We start from the raw sequence: 20454 nt of genomic DNA on the forward strand, positions 1-20454 counted from the left end.
GGAAACCAGTTTAACGTAAGGAAAGGTCTGCTGTTTCTGATATACACATATGGTGCTAGTGTGATGGAGCTAGTGTCTTGATGAAGAGTTTCAGATACGCACATTAGTAATACTGAGTGTTACACTTCACAGCCCTTCAGTGATAACCACATTAGTAATGGAATAACCTCAGTGCAGTCCAAAGGGATTTACTGCAATGATTTTGAATCAGTATCAACTATTCAGAAGTCACAAACAAAAATCAAACAGCAAACAGCTACGCTGCATGACTGCCCAGTCCTGCATGGAACTTGTGTCTCAAACTGCCAGAACCCCCTGGATGCTGTGACAGTGTTTTGCTTTGGTTTGGCTTTGCAATGTCCAGCCCAGTGGACAAGGGGGTTCTTAAATTGGTGTCCCACAAATAATCCACCTACTGCAATGCAATTCATCCACCACATCACTCCTAGCTGCAAATTCCTTTAATGACACGCAGGGATGGCACCTTTGTTTCCCTTAATCACGTCCCTTTCTCTTGAAGGACATGATGTTTGGTCACAAATCGGCTGGACAGTTCCAAGCAGAGAGCCAGGCAATGATGGACAGCATGGGCAACTTGTATCCAATAGCTTTTATGGAAATTCCTGCCTTTCTGAAAACATTAACTGATGAATGGAAGCCAGGAAACAGAAAGAATTCAGAGGAATGGATGAAGATGTTAAAGATTTTACTGAGTGCTTGATCAGGCAAGCTAAAACTCAAAGACTGCGTAAAAGCACAGTCAGATTTAGGATAAGAGTAGTAGGTCATAAGATACACAGCTACATTAAACAAAGTGAATTTGAGAACTGAATCCCTGGGCCATCAATTCAAAGGGTGTTGAAGGTGAGAACTTTGGCATGAAAGCCACAACCCAGAACGATTCATGTGCCTGACTCACGACTTCAAATTGCCAGGTTCAGACTCTCAGCCTGGAGTCCTTTCTGCAATCAGTATATAAGGTCCTTCTAAAAAAATTAATTAAGTAGGAGGATAATTTTCTATTAAATACAAGTAGAAATAGCACTGGTACACAGCACTGCTGCTCCTCCTGCCTCTCATGCTGTAGCTCACTGATTAGGTCAGTCAGAACAAATTGGACTCACGGGCCATGCTCACATCCCTGCAAGTCCCAGGAGGAAGTGCTGAGCACCTGCCAGTACCAGACCACGGCCATTCCTTGCTCCTCCTGTGAAAGGCACAGCTATTTCCAAACAGATACCAGAGGCATGAGGCTGCAGTGAAGCAGCACGTTCTACAGGCGGGAATTGTGGCACATGTGCTTGAAACACTTCTGTCCATGACTAGAAACTGAGTGAGCTAATCTTTGCTCTGAACCCCTTTTTATGTTGTTATTTACATCATTGTGTGTGCCTTATTTTTGCTTTAGCCACCCATGCCTTCCTTTCTAGAGGAGCCATCAGCCAAAGAATACTGCCTCTATTCACTATTCCCCCTTAATTTATCTACTGGCAAAATCCTCAGTCCATTTTAAATGTAATAGCATAGCTAAAATCTTTTTGTTTAAATAACCTTCTCGTCCTTTTATCAGACACAATTTATTAGGAAAGCCCATCTGGCAAATCCTTTTGCAGAGGAGCAAAACCTACTCTGTATTTGCAATACATTATTGCCAGGTGCAGAGTGATTTAAAAATAGCTCTTCTGCTAACAAAGCAGAAACAACATGACCCGTGAGCTGGGCTTATTTGAGAGTAAAATGTAAAATTATAATGAAATAAAACAAAAGCCCTGCTGTGATGGATATGGTTTTAAACACAGCACTCTCCCAGTGTTTCTTAAGCCATGTATGGTTGGTCCTGGCTTGACATGCTTATTATTTAGCATTTATTTACTTAACTTTCCCCATGGACCACAGACGTTACAGGCATTGGTGTGGAACTGCAACCTCCCTTCCAGGAGGGAACACCACTGTACTGACAATATAGCACTGGGCTGTTGCAATGCCTTTTCAGATTTTATTCTGAAATGTTATGTTTTACTTAAATAATGAGATACATTTGTGGTTTACAGAAACCTTCCAAATCTGAATAGGCATCCTTTCCCTGAGCTTCACCATGGGATCAGCAGGAGTTGCAGATGCTATACTCTTGTGCAGCTGTCAACACCTACTTTGTCTGTGTGCTGGAAGCCAGCGTGGAACATCTTGTTACCTTGTCACTGACCTATCTCAAAAATTTCTTACTGTTTGGACAGCCATTACAGCATGGAAAGAGATCCCCAAGGTGAATGTGCTCTCCAGAGGTGAAGGTGCAATGTGCATATGCCATGCATGCTGTTCTCTCACTGGAGGCACTCAGATCTAAAGCAGATTCTTCCTTCTCTTCCTTCCTTTTAATGCATGGATTAGTTTTTTCAGACCCTTATTGCAATATGTTCCACCACTGTGCTTAAGTCAGTACTTACATGTGGTCTGGCCTTTCACCATCAGCTGTAGCTGCTAAGGCTTGGATTTCAGCTTAGACAGCGAGGGCTCTGGAAAGATTTGCTGATGTAAAAATGCTACAACTATAGACATATATGTGGAGCCATTGTTAAAAGACTTTCTTTCCCCCCCCTTCTTGAATTTCCATTAGAATGTATTTTCTGGAAGAGACAGCTAAATACTTCAGAACTGTAAATCCTGGGACAGTCCTGAGGTGTTAAGATATGATAATGCAGCCAGGCTTTACATAAGCTCACAAATTAAGTTAGTCAGAAGGAAAAGGAAATTTTCACCTCTTTTTGCCATGCCCTGTTCTGATCCTCTGTACCAACATGTTGTACACCTTCACTCGGGGGCCAAGGCAGCTGTATTATCTCAACTAACATAATTCTCTGGCCCTGTAATGTGGTAGAGGTTTTGTTACTCTGAAAGCACCTGGACAATAGTAAGCTGGACCTATTACAGTGCAGCTGTGTTAAAGTAAAAGCAGCCAGCAACTGAAGAAGAAAACTGCAGCAGCTGCATGAAATCTTTCTGTGTGGAGGTAACTTAAAAAGTTTATTCCATTTGTCCAACTCTCAACTGCTTTGTTATAAACAGGAAATGAAACAGTGTTAATTTTGAGAACTTGAATATGCTTGCAAAGAACATTTTGCTCAGTAGCTCCCATCTACAGTAGATGTTTCATTTCAGTGAATGATTCACTTGAGGCCCTCACTCTTCAGCACAGCTCAGTTTTATTCTTTTCTATAACTCAGATAAATATGTATGTCTATATGGGGAATACATGATGGCTGGTGATACATATTCATTGATGGTAAAGTCGCAAGGAAATGAATTTACAAAATGTGCAACTACTCTTACCTGTAGGCTTGCACATTCTTTATATAGATATAGAAAATTCTGTATTTGATGTAATACACACATTCAGATTTGGACACATATGTGAGTCCTTACAGAAAAACAGGCAAATTTGTTAGCCTAGATTCAAGCTTCCTCCATTTGGAACCTCACATTTTAAACTTCTGAAGTTTAAGGATTTTTAGGTCCATGCTAGTAAAAAAACCCTGCTTTATTTAAGATATGGCAGCACTGTGGAGTGTTTTGGTGGCTACTGCACAATGAAGGTTGTAGATGGTCATCAAGTTAAAACTAAGTCTTCTGCTTTGGAAGGCCCAAGACTGCTGCAGTTACACCCCCTTCAGGCTTCTGCAAGGACAACTTTTTGGATAGTAGAAACCAGTACACCTCCGTGGAAGACAGACTTGGACTCGGTGTGTGTTTGTAATAGCTACAAACTGGTTCACTATTTACTTGGTGATTTAAGTCCTTCTCTGCACATACTGACAGATAAGCTCTCCATTCTGAAGGGAATTCAAATCACTTGGAGGCCTCTGGACAAGAGATCACCCAGTATTATTGGCAGAGGTTCCTCCTCACAGAAACAACAGCTCTCCTGAAGCCTCCAGCTAACTACATTTTTCACTTTTCCATTTTAGTTAATACTTAGAAGGAGAGAAAAAGCAGACATGCACAAAGCTGAATTAAATCATTTTCCCTTCAACCACCATGACATTTTCATGGAACACTTCTCCTTTCTCATCAGCACCAGCACAAGTCAAAATGAGCTGTGCAATTCAAATGGAGGATACATTTATGTATGATGTTTTATACATGTTGCCTTTTTATGCGTGAATCATTATTATGTAAGTTACAATGGAAGGTAGAATATAGATCTGTTTATAGGATTCATGTTAGGGCAAGTGAAAAGCCATGTTTTAGGTCCCAGGTGCTAGGAAGAAGAGATGGGTTGCTTCACTTTGTATGGAGTTTGTTGCTGTGGGTCCCTTGGGTATCTCCTGAACCCTCCTGTGGTTGCTGCACTATTATCACCTCTATTGATGACACTGATATTGCACAATCACATCTTCCATTTGTAGAAATAAGAAAAACAACACTAAAGCTGCCCAGGCTCATTCTGTTACAATCAATGTTATCTGATACAGTAGCCCAAAGAAAGGCCACAGCCAAATTGTAGGAAGAGGATTTGATATACAGGGCTCTGAAAAACTTACGTTTTTGACCCAAACAGCCTGTGAAGGGGAACTGAGCACTTCAAAGTTCAAAATAATGGAAATCACAAATACTAGCTTAATAGCAACTGTATAATTAGTGCTGTCTGATCATATCAGCAATCACCCATCTACAAGCAGTTGAAGTAGCGTGTGAAAGGTTTAAATTATTTAAGTTATCCCTTTAATATACAGTAATGCAACTAAATAATGAAATCTGCTGTTAAAAAATGAAGTATATTTTTAATTGAAGAGGCATGCACTTTCATCAGGATATAAAAGAAATTTAAAGCTCGTGTCTAGAAGCTGCTACATATGCTGACCCTGATCCAGAACTCACTTAACTAATCATGTAGAAGCTCCACTGAACTGAAGAGATTACTAACATGCCTGAAGTTAAAATCATTCTCAGTGGTCTTTCCAGATGGAAGTCAGAACACTACCCTGCGGGATCTAATTCTTAAATCACTTTTAATCTTTAATCTTAGTATCAATTCAGCTAAATGAACTAAAAGCAGCCAAATTATTATTAGAACTAAAATGCTTTTCAAAAGCTTTCAGTAAATGGGTTTTAGTTATCTCTGAAACTGTTATTTGGAAAACACAGACCGTTTCTCATTTACACAGAGTTACTTTTTATCCTGTTCTGATTGAAGAGAGACAGAAATTACATTTACAACATTAAAAATCTTTTTATAGTCCCTAAATGATGTATGAGGCTTCATCAGAAATGGGAATTTGGCTTCACATTCATCATACGGTAGCATAAAACCCCACAGCTGGTAAACTTTGGAAGATACTTAATTCAACTATTTTTAATTCAGTGTCAGTTACAGTATGTGCACAGTTAAATGCTAAGGTGTTCTTACTATTTTGTACAAATTCTGAAACAGAATTTGGTAGGCACATACACATCATCCATCAGCACAGAAAAAAAACAACAGATGCTGGGCTATTTTTGTTGTTTAAACCCATGTAAAATTCCATTTTGCTTGGAATCAGGTCTCTAGTGTTTGAAATAACAACACAAAGACTGAAATGCTTTCTCGCTTAACGTTAGGCTGGTTTTCTCTATCATAAGAATAACCATGTGGAAATTATACTTAATAGTTGGCTATTAAAAATGGGAAAGAAAACTGAAAAGCTTGGAGTTAAACCTCCATGTTTACCATTTCTGGAAGCGCATACATCAACATGGAAAATCTGACATGATTTCTTTAAAGCATAGTGAAATGCTGACCCATTCAATAGCAGCAGTCATTCCTAAATGGAACCAGAAGACTATGGAGTTCAGACATGATGATGGGACCAATAAGCTGTTTCATGAGGTGTTATACAATTTTGGTGCTAACCAGAGGGTTTCATTATCTAAGGCAACTAATAAAATTACTTTTCATTCTACTGTAGACCCAATTTGGTTTTATGACCCACACATAAAATTTGAAATAGGATCTATAAATGGAAGATAGCAAGTACCCGACTTTTTTAGTCTGAAAATCATGTCTCCTATGGTATAGAAATAAATTCATTGGCAAGTCTTCATTTTCTGTCCTAAAAATGATTATGTAGTCTCGTTTTGTATAGTCAAACAGCTGCCATACTCATTGCCAGCTATGAATATATACTTGGCTCCAGAGGCAAATCATATCTCCAAAATTAAATGCAAGCAGAGATCTGATCTTTCCTCTCTAGCTACTTGTTGTGAACCATCATTTTTTAAGTCTGAGGTTAAAACACTGAGACCTCATCTTCATTTGCATGATGGCTGCTGATTTCAAACCAGTGAATTGCACTGACCTGAAAGAAGCGTGCTCTTTAGAGATGTGAGCTATCAAATATACATGGAGTGATTTCCAAGGGAATTCTGAGGGAGCGAATGTGTCTGCTGCCATTGATGCTTCCTGGCAGATTCACTGCAGCATGTAGTCTACTTCAGTCCCTCCTGGTCTTGTGTCATGGTCACCACTGAGTTACCTTGTGCATCAACCCTGTTCTCATCTGTCCTTTGCCTGGGCTTAGACACTTTGCACGTGGCAGGACGCAAGTAAGGATGACAGGAACGTTTAAAACCCCTCAGACCTCCAAACACTTAACTGAGCTTCATGATTCAAAGAGGAGTCTTTTTCTACTTTGAATGAATTCAGCTGAACATCAAAGATCTGGTACAGGATATGTTCTGATAAGGGTATGAAAGCATTTCAAAAGGTTGGAGGAACCATCTGCAAAAGGAAGTATCAGGCAATCTAGATATGGAGGTTGCTACCTGCTTCCCCTCAAATTGAAAGCTTCTTAAATACTACTCACCAGCAAGATTTCACACAAAAAAACCTTGCTTTGATTACTATCAAGGCTTTCCTGCAGCCTCTTACATTCCCTTCTTCACCAATTCACAACCAAGTTGTCTCTTACCTCTGATTCCTTGTAATAGCGCTCAGGAATTTCATCACTAGCAATATCAATAAAGCAGACTTCTCGCTCCAGGTCTTTAGCTTCTTTGTCAAAAATCTGCAAGAGTTAAAGAGATTCAGCACTGTTTAGAACACCACCCTTACAAAATCCACCTGGAATAACCATTACAAGCAATTTCAATGACTTGTGCAACATAATATATTTTTGGCTTGCATCTGAACATCTTCTGATGTAAGATACTGAAGTTTTTGCAGGGACACAGTCACGTTCTCTAGCAGATGTCAAAGGGAAGAAAATCGGTGTTCTTAAGATCCTACATAAACAAGGTGTTCCTAAGCGAGATTTATGACAGTTTGAATGAATTATCCCACAGACTTTTTCGGGAACAATCCCCTATGTCAGATCAACAGAGGACTGTTAGACGTTAACACATTGTGTTCAGCACTTACTGCTCACACTGCAGGTCTTCCTTGTACTTTTTGGAAGGGAGACTTTGGTCACAAATAGTAAAGTCAGCATCTAGGATGGGGTTTATTGTGTTCTCTACTCTTTGAGCTGGATTCCATCACTGTGTAAAAACCTTGACTCTGCACTCTGGCTGTTTCTAACCTTTTCACTCGAGGGACAAGAACGAAATACAGATATTTTGTGTGAACAACGGAGGCTAAGGTGCTGTTATACTGAGAATCAAAATTCTGGTTGAACTGTCCTCAGTGGAAGCTGGAAACTTCCATCCATTTGAGCACACGCAGAGCTTTTTTCATCTCAATCCTTTAGGAGCTGGTTTTGAACCTCAAGTCTCTTGTTTTTGCAAGGCAAACGATGGCTATATTTGAAATGCAGGTCATTTGCATCTGTGCCTGCGCCCAGAATTTAACGATTGAGGCATCTTGGTGACCCATGTGACTGATCCTATCTCTGCAATATAATTCTACTTGTGATTCTGGGACTTGGAAATAGTGACTAGCTAAAAGGCTATCACGAACCGTCAAATTCAGGGAAGCTCTGCAGACACTGTCAAGATCAGTAACAAGCCAAGGCTGTGTTTTTCCCTTTGGGGCACAATGTTCTATGGCGAATGTTTCCAGGAAGCATTGTTTTCTTTTTTCCTGTGTTAAATAAACGCAGTGAACGCTCTGTTAATTTCATTTCATCCTAAAGGAACAGTTAAAAATACAAAATGCCAGCAACTATTCAGTAACAAGAATGCGACTTTAGTAGTTCTGGAAGATGCGGCTACCCATTTAAAGCATTCAAAGTGAGCAATGAACTATGATGAACCAGTCTATCAGCTGGTAAGGAGAACGTTCCTCAGGAAATGCATGAAAAGCTTAAGTTTGACTCTACCATTTTAACTTGTCTTGGTCATTAACAGCACTGGAATAAAATAAACAATGCTGAATGCTTTGTGAACTGATATAAAATATTAATGTGTCTGAAACTGCAGAAGAACAAAACAAAGGGAAACTCCAGTCTGCTTTTATCTGTGTACTTATTTTCCTTCTCCAGTCCTTGTTTTGCAAAACATGGTGATTATTTGAACAAATGTGAGCTGAGGGGTCCTTTCCCCATCATGCTCTTTCTTGGAATACATTTTTTAAATAGCTGTTGTGTTTGATATGTATAATACAGGTCGCCTTTTACAAGCTTCCCTGCTTGCTTTTCTCCTAAGCAAATTCAAATATACAGAGCAGTCCCTTGATGAAATCAGCTGAGCTATTTCTGGAACAAGATGCTTTTCACTATAATCTCTGAGCTTTAAATAAAATAATGGAGAATTCTCTTAAATGGCCATTATCAGGTCAGCTGAGGCCCTGAATCAGTCAGTGTATGGTTTAAGTACAAGCCTAACAAATTTAAGCACACACAAATCTGCACATTTGCAAGGACCTAAATTGGAACTATTACCCAATATCTTATCTGAAAAAATGTGCCCTGCTCTGTCACAGGCTTGATCCACATATTGCACCTCTAAGTAACATAGTTTTACATTCTTTTTCTCTTTCAAATGCTTTGCTAGAAGTGGGGATGACAGATGCCTTTGCCAATCTGTCAAAAACAGGAGGAATTTTTCAACCATTTCAACTGTGCCTTATTTGCTGCTTCAGCTACCTCTGACCATTTCCTCCATTCCAGAAGTTTGCTGAATGACATTCTTGCTTCCCTTTACTGGCACAAGTTGCTGTCTAATCATTTATGCTTTTCCACTTCTTAGATTGTCCTCACAAGATTTGCAGATAGAGATTTAATCTTCTCATTCTATCAGCAGTAGAAAGTAAGAAGTCATTAGAGAACAAGACTGATTTGTTTCCTAGCTCTAATTCTCTTATTGCCTCTCCTAGCCCCATAATCTGGGATTGCCTCAAAACCTGTAGGAAGGATGGGTTTATCGTGTTTGTGATCAAAGAGACTAAAATTTAGAAGTTTTAAAGGAAGAGATTAAAGGCCACAAAAAGAAGCATAAGGCTCCCAATCTGTGCAACTGTATTCACAAATGTGCAGAAAATGAATGGTGAGAACAATCTGTATCCTTAAGAAGATGATGTAGAAAGGCAGAATATTAAATATTATATTGGAAAGAGCTGGACAGGCTTTACAGTTGGAAGCCAAGTAATTAATTGAGATTGAAATACACAATCAAATGGAAAACAAGGAGTAACATTCAGGCTGGAGAGTCCTTTCTGTAGTGGGGCTTGGCTTTTCTTAGGGGTGGGGTTTGTGACAGCTTTTTTACAACAGACAAACATTTATACGGTTCCACTTTTCAAGAGGGCTGAAACCTCATCATTATTTAGACTAACTCACCCACAGAAAAAGGGGAAGAAAGATTTCAGTTGGGTCATCTTTATGACTGTCAATAGTGTCTTTTGGGGAAAATTCTCAGACCCTGGCAGATGATTCTAGTGCCTCAGGAAAGGAAGATCACAGAGGATACTGCAGCAATCCAAGTGCTGCTGTATTTAGAATTCTTTCCTTCATTTTCCTCATGACCTACAATGACATATCCTAGCACATACTTTGTTAGAGACTTGACTTTTCTTCATAGCCAAAGCCAGAACAGAAAGTCAGGTTATGAGATGACAATAAGTCAACAACAAATTTAATATCTTTTTCTACAAGCTCCTTTCCCATTTTTCTTCTTTTACCTTCAGGCTAAGTTGCTGGCTTCACCCTCGTTCAGAAGTAGCTAATCCAAAATGTAACTTTTATGGCAAATCCCCACAGCCAACCTGGTTTGGATAGAAATAGGTATAAAGTCAGACCCTGCTGAGTCCATTCCCCTATGGTAGTAGGACTCTGAGGGTCAGATCGGTGCTTGTTTGCATTGGCTTTGTTTCATAACATATGAATATATCTTGTGATGTTTTTTGCCTATCATCAAGAGCAGAATATATATGGATTCATCATTTGTAGGATGATTTAAATCTAGATTTAATAGTATGAAAAATTTAGAGGTGTAATTGCAGTAAGGCCTGCAAGAATAGGGTTGGGTTTTTTCCTATTAAAAAAGGTACAAAACCTGCTCTCCACCTTGAAATTCTAATCCCCTTAAATTGCCGTTGTCAGAGCTACTGGCTAGTCTCCAATTTCGTATTACAGCATCCTTTAGCAGGTTGGTTCATCTGCTCCACTTTAACTCTCATTTTCCTGGAGGAAAATTTGGTCCAGAATAAAAGGCCACCTCCTCAGAAACTGAACTCTGGAGTTTTATTCAGTGTGTAACTTTTCACTAGGCCATGTTCTAACCTCCCTTACCCCCAAAGTCCATTAATTTACTTTTGAGATTTACTTGGGCAAAGATTACAGGAATTGCCCAATTTCAAACTTGTTCACTGGCTAAAACTATTCATGTGGACATACATAACTGGGAGCAATTCTATGCAAAAAGACTGAATCCCTCTCTGGGAGCAGTAAACGTGGCTCACTGATCAGCATGGGAATATCACTGTCTGCTGCAGAGAGGAAGAGCAGCCACATCTTTATCAGCAGCCTAGTTTCCTGCTCTCTTTTTTCTCTATGTCACGACTCCTCTATTATTCCATCTCTCACAAAATATCTCGTTTAGATTTGTACTTTCTGAAGAGAGAATTGTATTTTCCTGTAATTATGTCAAAGTAGCTCCAAAGCCATAATAGACTATCAATAATATTAACTGGGATTAGGTTTTTTAAAGCCACATCCATTTCAAGTGCTACGTTTACTAATTCACTTCAGTCGTTCAGTTAGAAAAATCAAAAAGTAGACGCACAACCATATTACTTGCTCACCTGCTGTCAGTACGGGCTTTATCTAAGGTTTTGTGATAGCCATACGTGTTAGGGACTCCCTATTTGTAATTATATTCACCAAAAGGAGAGCTCTTGGCACAGAAGGAACTTTCAACTAACCTCACCATTTATTTGTCTGTATCCTTCGAAACTTCTTAGAGGGGGAAAAGCTTCACAAAAATCAAGGTTTTTCATGAAACAAACAGATATTGAACAGCATCATACAGAAAAAGTGCAGGTGCAAATAAGATCATCCCTAAAACTGAACCCTGATTTTGACATATTTGCAGTGGTGCCTGGCAATCCTTTAGCCAATTTACACCATGATATCCTGTAGCGCAATGATGCCAAGCCAGGGCACAGCTGACTCCACTGCAGCTGACAATAGTTTTTTATGGCAATTTCCTTAAATAGGGAATTTACATTTAATTTACATGGTCTCTATTAAGTTCATTACAACCTAGCTCTGTGTTACCAAGATAGGAGACAAAAATAGGGGGATAAACCACCCTAAAACCAGCAACACTAAAAATGGCTTTTCTTCTTAGCTGGCCATAACTAAAATTGATCTCACTTTAGTCAAATATTTCACAATCAGAATACACACTTAAGAAATAAAGACTAAGGATGAAGCATGATGAGCCATTCAGTACTGTGTACATGGTCACTCCTGGGGCTGCAGAATGAGAACTCACTGGTAAGAAAGGATTTTCTAACTTTAACTGATGGCACAGCAATTTACTTAGGTTGTATTAAATAGCATCTGCTATCAGCTGGCTGGCTTTGGTGTGCTCAAGCTATTAACGTGTCAGATGATACTGGTTTTATAACTATGGGGAATACAGAACTACTTCCTGGTTTCATTTGGCAGTGGTCATTCAACACTATATTACCTTTGAAAGGCAAGAAACATGCTGATAATCTATTTTTCTCTCGATTGACAAAGAATTAGTGCTGTAGCTCTGACGACTTTATCAGCATTACTGTGACATACTCATGAGAACTTGCCCAATGAGACTCATAATTTGTCATCTTGAAATGCAACTTTGCCTCAGAATCCTTACATTGCCCTTAAGAATAATGTTATTCTTGCTAATAAATATCATGGTCCTTTAGGAAAAAGAAAGACTAGGTTACTTTAAGGTCTTGCATGTTATTCCTTAATACTCAAGATCCAGCCATTGAGTTTTCCAGAGCAAAATGTTATGCGACAAAGAACAAGGCACTGTTTTACACACACTGAATTTCCATTATTGACAACTACTGGATTATTTTTACAAGCTGTACTTTACTTTCCCCAGATGGTATCAGATGGCAAAAATCCACTGCCCAAATATCAGCAGAAATTAATTCTGTGACTAAAAAACAAACAACAAAAAAACCCCAACAAACCCCAGTCAAACATAATGATCCTTCTGCAACAAACAGCAAAACTGACATGTGTCTGAAAGCCAGGGATTTGCTTGAACCTTGACAGCATGTCTGCCTTCACCAGGCAGTAATGTTCACAGGACTAGACTGCGGCATGCAAGAACAGACACGGAGCTGCAGCACGTGAGATCACTGTGCATTGATTACAGCATCTAGAGCCATGTGGTGGATCCTTGGTAATCAACAAAGCCCAAGCTGGTGCATTCCCCATTAAAATTAAAAACAAAACGTATGTCTGTAGTTTGTCTGGGTATGCTGAAATGGTAAGAGAGATGCGAGAAAAGTGAGAGCAATACACCGTTTAGAATGAAATGATACATAAATACTGACCAATAAATAGTTAAAAGAAAACCATACCTGTCCAAATAAAATAAAAAGGGGGTTTTATGTGCTCATGAAAACCACGGACTAACCATTTCTTCACAAACAACCACTAACTTACACCACTCCTGCCTGTCACTTCCAACCATTTCATTATTATACCTTAAGAACTCTCTTCTATTTAACTTATGGTTTTAACATTCAAAATACAGACTTCTTTGTGCATCTAGATTCAAATTCCCTATTTGCTCATTTTCCTTATGGGCAAAAAAGTGCGCACTGAGTGATTAATGGGCACTCTTCTAGCTTGTCTGTGCTCACTGCTGCTGGCTGTTGTAGGAACCTGCACTTCCCTCTTCCAGCAGGTTCTGCTGCCACCCTGCCTTACATAAGCAGCTGAAGATGCAGGAGGGAAGCAGCATTTTCACGTACTCCACAGATACCACCTACAGTGTCATTTACATTTTACAAATCATTCTAATTTTTAGAAAGTCCATTCTGTAATTTAAAATTAAAGTAAAATAAAAATAAAATTTCTCTTTAAACTAAGAAGTTTACTTTCAAAAAGACCATTTAGAGGAAACTCTGAATGACCTCAACTCAGTGGTCTGGTTTCTAGCACTACTAATGAAGCTATAAAGCTTCAAGGTAGCAATGACAATATTTGATGTACTAACATGTTCACCCAACAATGACTCTGTTTTTCTAAGGAAAGACCTGCCACGTGAGCTTCTAGATATGATACAGCAACATCAGCTGTGCTGGAGCACTACAAATGAGAAAATGAACATGAGCTGGCAGTGTGTGCTCGCAGCCCAGAAAGCAACCGTATCCTGGGCTGCATCAAGAGGAGCGTGACCAGCAGGTCGAAGGAGGTGATCCTGCCCCTCTACTCTGCTCTCGTGAGACCTCACTTGGAGCACTGTGTGCAGTTCTGGTGTCCTCAAGATAAAAAGGACATGGAACTGTTGGAACAAGTCCAGAGGAGGGCCACGAGGATGATCAGGGGACTGGAGCACCTCCCGTATGAAGACAGGCTGAGAAAGTTGGGGCTGTTCAGCCTGGAGAAGAGAAGGCTGCGTGGAGACCTCACAGCAGCCTTCCAGTATCTGAAGAGGGCCTACAAGGATGCTGGGGAGGGACTCTTCATCAGGGACTGTAGTGACAGGACAAGGGGTAACGGGTTCAAACTGAAACAGGGGAAGTTTAGATTGGATATAAGGAAGAAATTCTTTACTGAGAGGGTGGTGAGGCACTGGAATGGGTTGCCCAGGGAGGTTGTGAATGCTCCATCCCTGGCAGTGTTCAAGGCCAGGTTGGATGAGGCCTTGGGTGGCATGGTTTAGTGTGGGGTGCCCCTGCCCATGGCAGGGGGGTTGGAACTAGACGATCTTAAGGTCCTTTCCAACCCTAACTATTCTATGATTCTATGATTGTATAAATCACAACTGGACAGATTTATGGTGCTGCACTACCACCATCTACACAACGGTTTATCTAAATACAGGGGGTTATTTTCCGTTCTTTCTGGCAAGGTTTACATTTGTGCAAATCAAGTGCAAACTTGGAGCAGATTGGAACAACAGTGCTTTAAGCACATTTAAAATAGGTTAAAATGATGACAAAACCGGAGACATGGAAAAATCAAGTTCCAAAGCAGGTACCATTATCTTGCACTAGTTCATTCTATGATGACAACTGGCAAGAAAAATCAGGAGGACTTTTGCATCAAGATATATTGCAGTAATTAGGTAGAATTTTACCAGACAGTGCAACATGTTAAATAATTCTAATAGCACAGCAGCCTGCTAAATGACAACAGGAACCCGAGAGCATTTATATTGCTTTCTTCCACTAAGCAATGGAATTAGTTTCAGTATCCTTATATCTAATTATTGCTTTTCACAATCAGTATCTAATCTATTAGATAGGACGGAAATGAAGAACAGACCAAGGATTTCAAAAAACCCTGTATGATCTCAAAAACGTATCTAGAAATAGTTGAGAAATACAGAAATGCAGAAATCGCTAGGAATGGATGCTGTGTTTCCTGTTGTTTTCTGACCAGGAAAACAAAGTGAAATTTAATCTAAACTTATATGATACAAAGGAGAAACACTTCGCATTTTCTTAAGTGAGATTTAAGCTTACACACTGAGAAACAGAAACCAGACCAACTGAGTCCTAGGTGTTTGGTTTTACAGAAATCTCTCCATAGGCTCAATCACATCCCTCCATATTTACCAACCTTCCAGCATTTTGGTTCTGTATCAGCCACATCTGTGTCACCACATCAGCATCACTGGATCAACAGCAAAAAATGTCTATCTTCCACTGGTTTATTGTGCTCATACTAGTGAATAGCCCAGCTCTCAGAAAGACATGGAAATCAGGGCTGGAGTGCAGCCGTCTTCTCTTTTTCCTCCTTGGTTCAAGTAAGGGTCAAATTAAATCTGTTAATCTTGGTAAATACTTGCCTACTCTCTGTGACTCAGGTACTGCAATATAAAGGTAATACAATATTACCCCACCGACACTCTGGTAGAAAATACATTTGAAGAGCTGGATTCAAGCAGAGTAGAGATTCTTTGATTTACATCATCTGGGTATCCTACCTCTGTGTTACGTTCGTCTTAAATTCACTGGCTGGGTACTTGAGTACTAATCAGGGCTTGAGTCATAATATTTTAGCCACAAAATAAATAGCCTCAGTTCTTCCTCTGTTAGGCATCAGTACAGAATGTGTCTTCTCACTGCTGGTATTATAATGTACCAGAAAACTAGTCTGTACCTCCCAAAAGCAAAGGTGTGGGCTTGCTCTAAATTAAAGTGCTGCCAAAAAGCAAAAGCGAACATTAACAAGTGCACAAATTACATAATGCTCATCTAGTTGGTAATGTAATACCCTTCTTTCCCCCCCCCCGGCTTTGACTAGCAGTGACTGAAAGTTGTTGGTATCTGGTGGCTAATACCTGATCTCTGTCGTGTTCCTGTTGGGAAAGTATCTGTATGCCAAAAGCATTATTCAAAATTATACATTGTTCTTTTACATGTAATTACTCTGCCATAAGCAGTGCACAGCTGTCAGCCCCATTAGTACACTGGCCCTGGGCAGGTGGGGAAGCGCACCTCCCACATGGACAGCAGCACACTTCCACCTCTGCAAGGCTGCTGGAGGGACACCCCTGGAAACAGAACAGTTCAGTGTCTCACATCCCTCAAGATACGCTTTTCTGCCTTCTTCCTTCTCCAGAATGAGTTTAAAGACTCCTTCATCAGGTCTCTGGGTTACAGATCGATTTTTCACACATTTTAACCCGCATTTCATACCTGTAAGAAACTTCTTAAGTCTGCAGGAAACAACTGTTTAAAGCATACCAAAATGAAACATACAGAAATGTATTTGTGTATTGATCTGAGGGCTGAATCTCTACATGCCTGGCTTTACTCTTTTCTTGCAAATTGTATGACTTTGCTTTGCTCCCTGTCAAGGCCACAAAGTCAGTGATCTCCTGCCTTCTACTCCTGAGCATCTCCCAATCAGCAGCTGTTGGCTACTCACTCCCACCCTTCCTCTAGAGAGGATTCTGCATGGTTAATTACCCTTTTCATCTCTAAGCTCTAACTCTGAGAACATCTTAACTTTTGGTAAGTGGTTGCCAAAAGCATCATTTCAGTAGTCCAGCCATTGTTCCCTTGAAGTTGTTTACTGAGTTCTCTCATCTCTGACTATTGTTTAGCTTCCTGTTTGCTCTTCCTAACAGCTCCTTTGAATTCAACTCCCTTTATTCAGAGAGAATAATGTGAACAGATAACATGGAATGCAATTGCACCCCAAAAAAAGAGTAATCTTTTTTTTACTTTCCGTAAATGTTCATCAGGACTAAATTCACATATGCAAATCACGTTGTGTTCAGAGAAGTAACAAGTAGAATAGAGAGGCAGAAGGGAAGTTGTGTACCTGAATCTTTTATCTCCTCAGATAAAGGTGTCAGAGGACACCAAGCTGAGGAGCTGCTCATGGGCAGGACACCCTGGTGGGTGCAAAGGTACAAACCTGGTGAGTCCTTTCTCCCATACTGGGAGACCTATGGCCCCCACATACAGCCATGCTTAACTACAAGGATTACATCAAATTTTACAAAAGCCATCATCATACTTACACTGTCATTGCTTCCTTTGTTGTCCTCGTATTTTGTCTCTATGTGAATGGAGAATTTAGGCAAAAATGAACACTGCAACAAAACAAAAATATGTTTGACATAAAAAATAAGCTTTGCTTCAAGCACTGACATGCTCAGTACATCTGTTTGGTATCAATTTTCTCATTTTACTCACATAACTTCAAGAAAAAGCATACTGCTTAAGTTCGCTTATCAAGACTAGAATTTCTAATATCAGGCAACATTGTTCCAGTGGAAAAAATATTTCAAATATCTTTTCTTTAGCATTTCACAGTTCTTTCAACTCAACTTTTCACATAGGCAGAGTAGCTGTTTTACAGACTCTGAAGGGTACTAGTTCAGCATCTTTACTACCAGTCAGCAAGTCTTTTCTTGCATCAATTGCCAGTGAAACAGAAGTGCCAGCTCTTTGCTTGATTCATCACAAATACCCTGTGGCAAAGTATCTTTGTAAAGACCATGACTATTGAATGTGCTGTATGTACAGATTATACAACAAGGATGTTGATGCCTCAGAGTTCACACTGCTGTTGGTCCAAGTTTGGACTTGATCAAATTTGAAGAGTTTGTCTAAGGGAGGGGCTGGTGACTAAGACCAGAGGTGAATTAGAAGGCCAGCTGTGGTGCAACAGAATGGAAATGAGAAGCCATCTCCTTTGAGATGGCAGAAAACGTATTCCTATTTCCATGGATATCACCCAACAAGTCATCATTCAGTCTTCTGCTCACAGGAAATCCAGTATTCAACAAGCACATCTAGAATCAATCCCTGTTGAAAAAATGAGTGAGTTTTGCCAGCATAGGGTTCTGGTGCCACAGAAGGCGTCTGGTCAAACTGTCTTGCCATTAACATAATGAAATCCTCCCTGTGACATGTTGGTGCTGCAGATGCCCAGACCCCACAGGCTTCGCTTCAGATCTCGCAAAGGTTTTGCCTTTTCTCAGATGTCTGTGGAGTAGCACATTTACGAGTTTCAGTCCAACCTCAGCTGTGACAAGCTCTCAGCTATGGAACTCGTTCACTGAGTGAATATGTGAGAGGAAAAATACAGTAAAATATCAGCAGTTACGGGGAGTGCAGGATGGGGCAACTTCAGGGACAGATCTGCTCCTATGACCTGTCTGTTGTGGGCAGTTAAACATTTCCTATGCATGTATATCAGACAGTGCCAGCTGATAATATACAATATTTATAAGTGATCTGTCAGAACTGGGGATCTTGTAACACCAAAAAAAGTCCAGATATTCTCTCAGTTCAGGTTTCATCGTGTACCCTCAGCATGTTGCTCCTATTCTGGCAGACATCACAGGCATCTGCAAACAAAAGCCTTGGCACACAATAGGCACTACAGGGAAAGAAGCTGGGGGAAAAGAAAAAAGAAAACCAGCACCAAGGTTTGTCATAGGGTTCTAATTTGGGTCTCAAAAATGAACCAAAAGGTGGAATGAACATCCCTCAACTACCTTAATACTAGCTAGAAGAAGAGATGGATAAAAGGGATTGATAAAGAATTCTATGATCAAATGTTCCTAAAGTAAGAAAAGTTCTAAATGTGGTTACAAAAAAATAGGGAATGACCCAGGAGACACAGAGTTGCAGCAGGAGCACATTTTTCAACATTAAAACCATTTTTCTTGACCAAAATAGTTGCTTTTAAGTTCCAGTTCCAGGTACAGTGGAGGACAGGAATGCAAATAAGAAAAACTGATATTTAAAGCACGGCTACAGTTTCAGAGGAAATTCTGAATCAAGCCAAATGCCAGATTTCCTTTTCACCTTGCTATTAAAAAATCTCTACTATTTTCAGTCACACTGTAGAGTTTACCAGCAATGAGTCAGATCGTGATATAATGCAGCCGTTTCATCAATTGAACTCAAACTGCATTAGGCTGCCTGTAGCAGTTCAGCAAGCCCCTGCTTGAATCTGGTGGTTGTTTCCTGTGACCCAGAAACTAAACTCTAATTAAAAAAGAGATCTTCTAGCCTTGTATTTAAGAAAAAAGAAACATTAAGAAAAGACCAAGGATCTTCAGAGTATTATAGAAGAATTGTAAGTGCCATTTACTTCAAGCCACCTCATTCGAGAGCAGAGAGTAATTGTCTGCACATAGCTATCAAAAGCCAACTTCTCTGTGTATTTAGTACGAAGGCCAGGGCCATAACCATCTAATTTGAGATTCTAAATGGAAACATGAATTTACCCAAACTAAAATCCACCAAAAAGTATTCCATTGCAAGTCTCTCTCTCAGAAACTCAACTGACTGGCAACCACTGTTCCAGCAGCTGTGGGGGGTCTCACTGGCTTTCAGGAACATGGAGCTGGGTCCAGATTTCTGAACATTTCACAGAATGTGTCTCATGATTCATCAGCTGCACTCTGACTAATTGGCAGAGGGCTCTGGCAGCACCAGAAAACTGTTTATGCATCATTCAAAAGACTTATTATTCATCATGCAAAAAGTTGTCGGGTTTTTTCCCCCCTCCTTAAGTGTCTGTGTATTTACTTAGCTGGGGATTAGAAGTCTTATGCAACAGCCAGAATCAAACTTGAGAGTGAATGGCAGGTAATAAACCTTTCCTCTCAGAGCACCGCTCCCTTTCTGCTCTGCCTCCTGGGGTGTGTGTTCTTCCAGCCCAAGCCTGGCGGCGATCGATGCGCTGAGCACACGCACCGGGCACCACTTCCAATTTCCCATTTCAGTGTCTCTATAGCCCAAAAGGTTCCTCTTGGAAAAAACAGTGGCAAACTGAATCTTGAATGTGAAATTAGGTTTAAATTCTATATAACAGGGCAAAATCTTCAGAGTCCTTGTGTCTTCAATAAAACACATTTCTTTGTGAGAAGCTCTAAAAGGACGAGTCTTTCATATTGTCACCTCCAGGATTTTTAGATGCATTATAAACGCCTTAAAAATCTGTTATAATCCAGTATACCTGTGACACTCAAAACCGAGTAAGAGAATATCCTGGGGTTTTTGTTTGTTTGTTTTCTTAAACTTTCTATATTTGGCACCTCTTTTGGAAGTGGTTTAAGGCTCAGGAGAGTAACCAGTGAGATAACTGGAGTCTGTAATAGTAATTACCGCACGGGTATTTCCAGATCAAAATAAAGTGGAATGAAAGCAGCATACGGAAAACACAGACTGCACTTGCATTTTCAATTCACTACAGATAACCTCTTGAAAAATGAAAGGCCTATTTTTAGCATGATGATTGATTAGTGTTGCCATAGCAATAAGCAACACTTAGAAGAACACTTACAAGAACCTAAGTATGCCAGAACACTTGCCAAAGTCTTAAAGAG

At 39.9% G+C, this 20454-nt stretch overlaps 1 protein-coding gene across 2 annotated transcripts in view; it reads right to left on the reverse strand.

Moving 5' to 3' along the window:
• Positions 1-20454, reverse strand: part of PITPNC1 (phosphatidylinositol transfer protein cytoplasmic 1) — an 81911-nt gene that overhangs the window by 12890 nt on the left and 48567 nt on the right. For both annotated transcript variants that reach the window (XM_080629052.1, XM_080629053.1), the window contains exons 5-6: positions 17128-17199; positions 6945-7040 (exon numbers count right to left, since the gene is read on the reverse strand). In XM_080629052.1, coding sequence (XP_080485178.1) covers positions 6945-7040; positions 17128-17199 — 168 coding nt within the window. The remainder of the gene's footprint in view (positions 1-6944; positions 7041-17127; positions 17200-20454) is intronic.

The sequence above is a fragment of the Psittacula echo genome (assembly GCF_963264785.1).
Source record: "Psittacula echo genome assembly, chromosome: 14".
Classification (NCBI taxonomy): Eukaryota; Metazoa; Chordata; class Aves; order Psittaciformes; family Psittacidae; genus Psittacula; species Psittacula echo.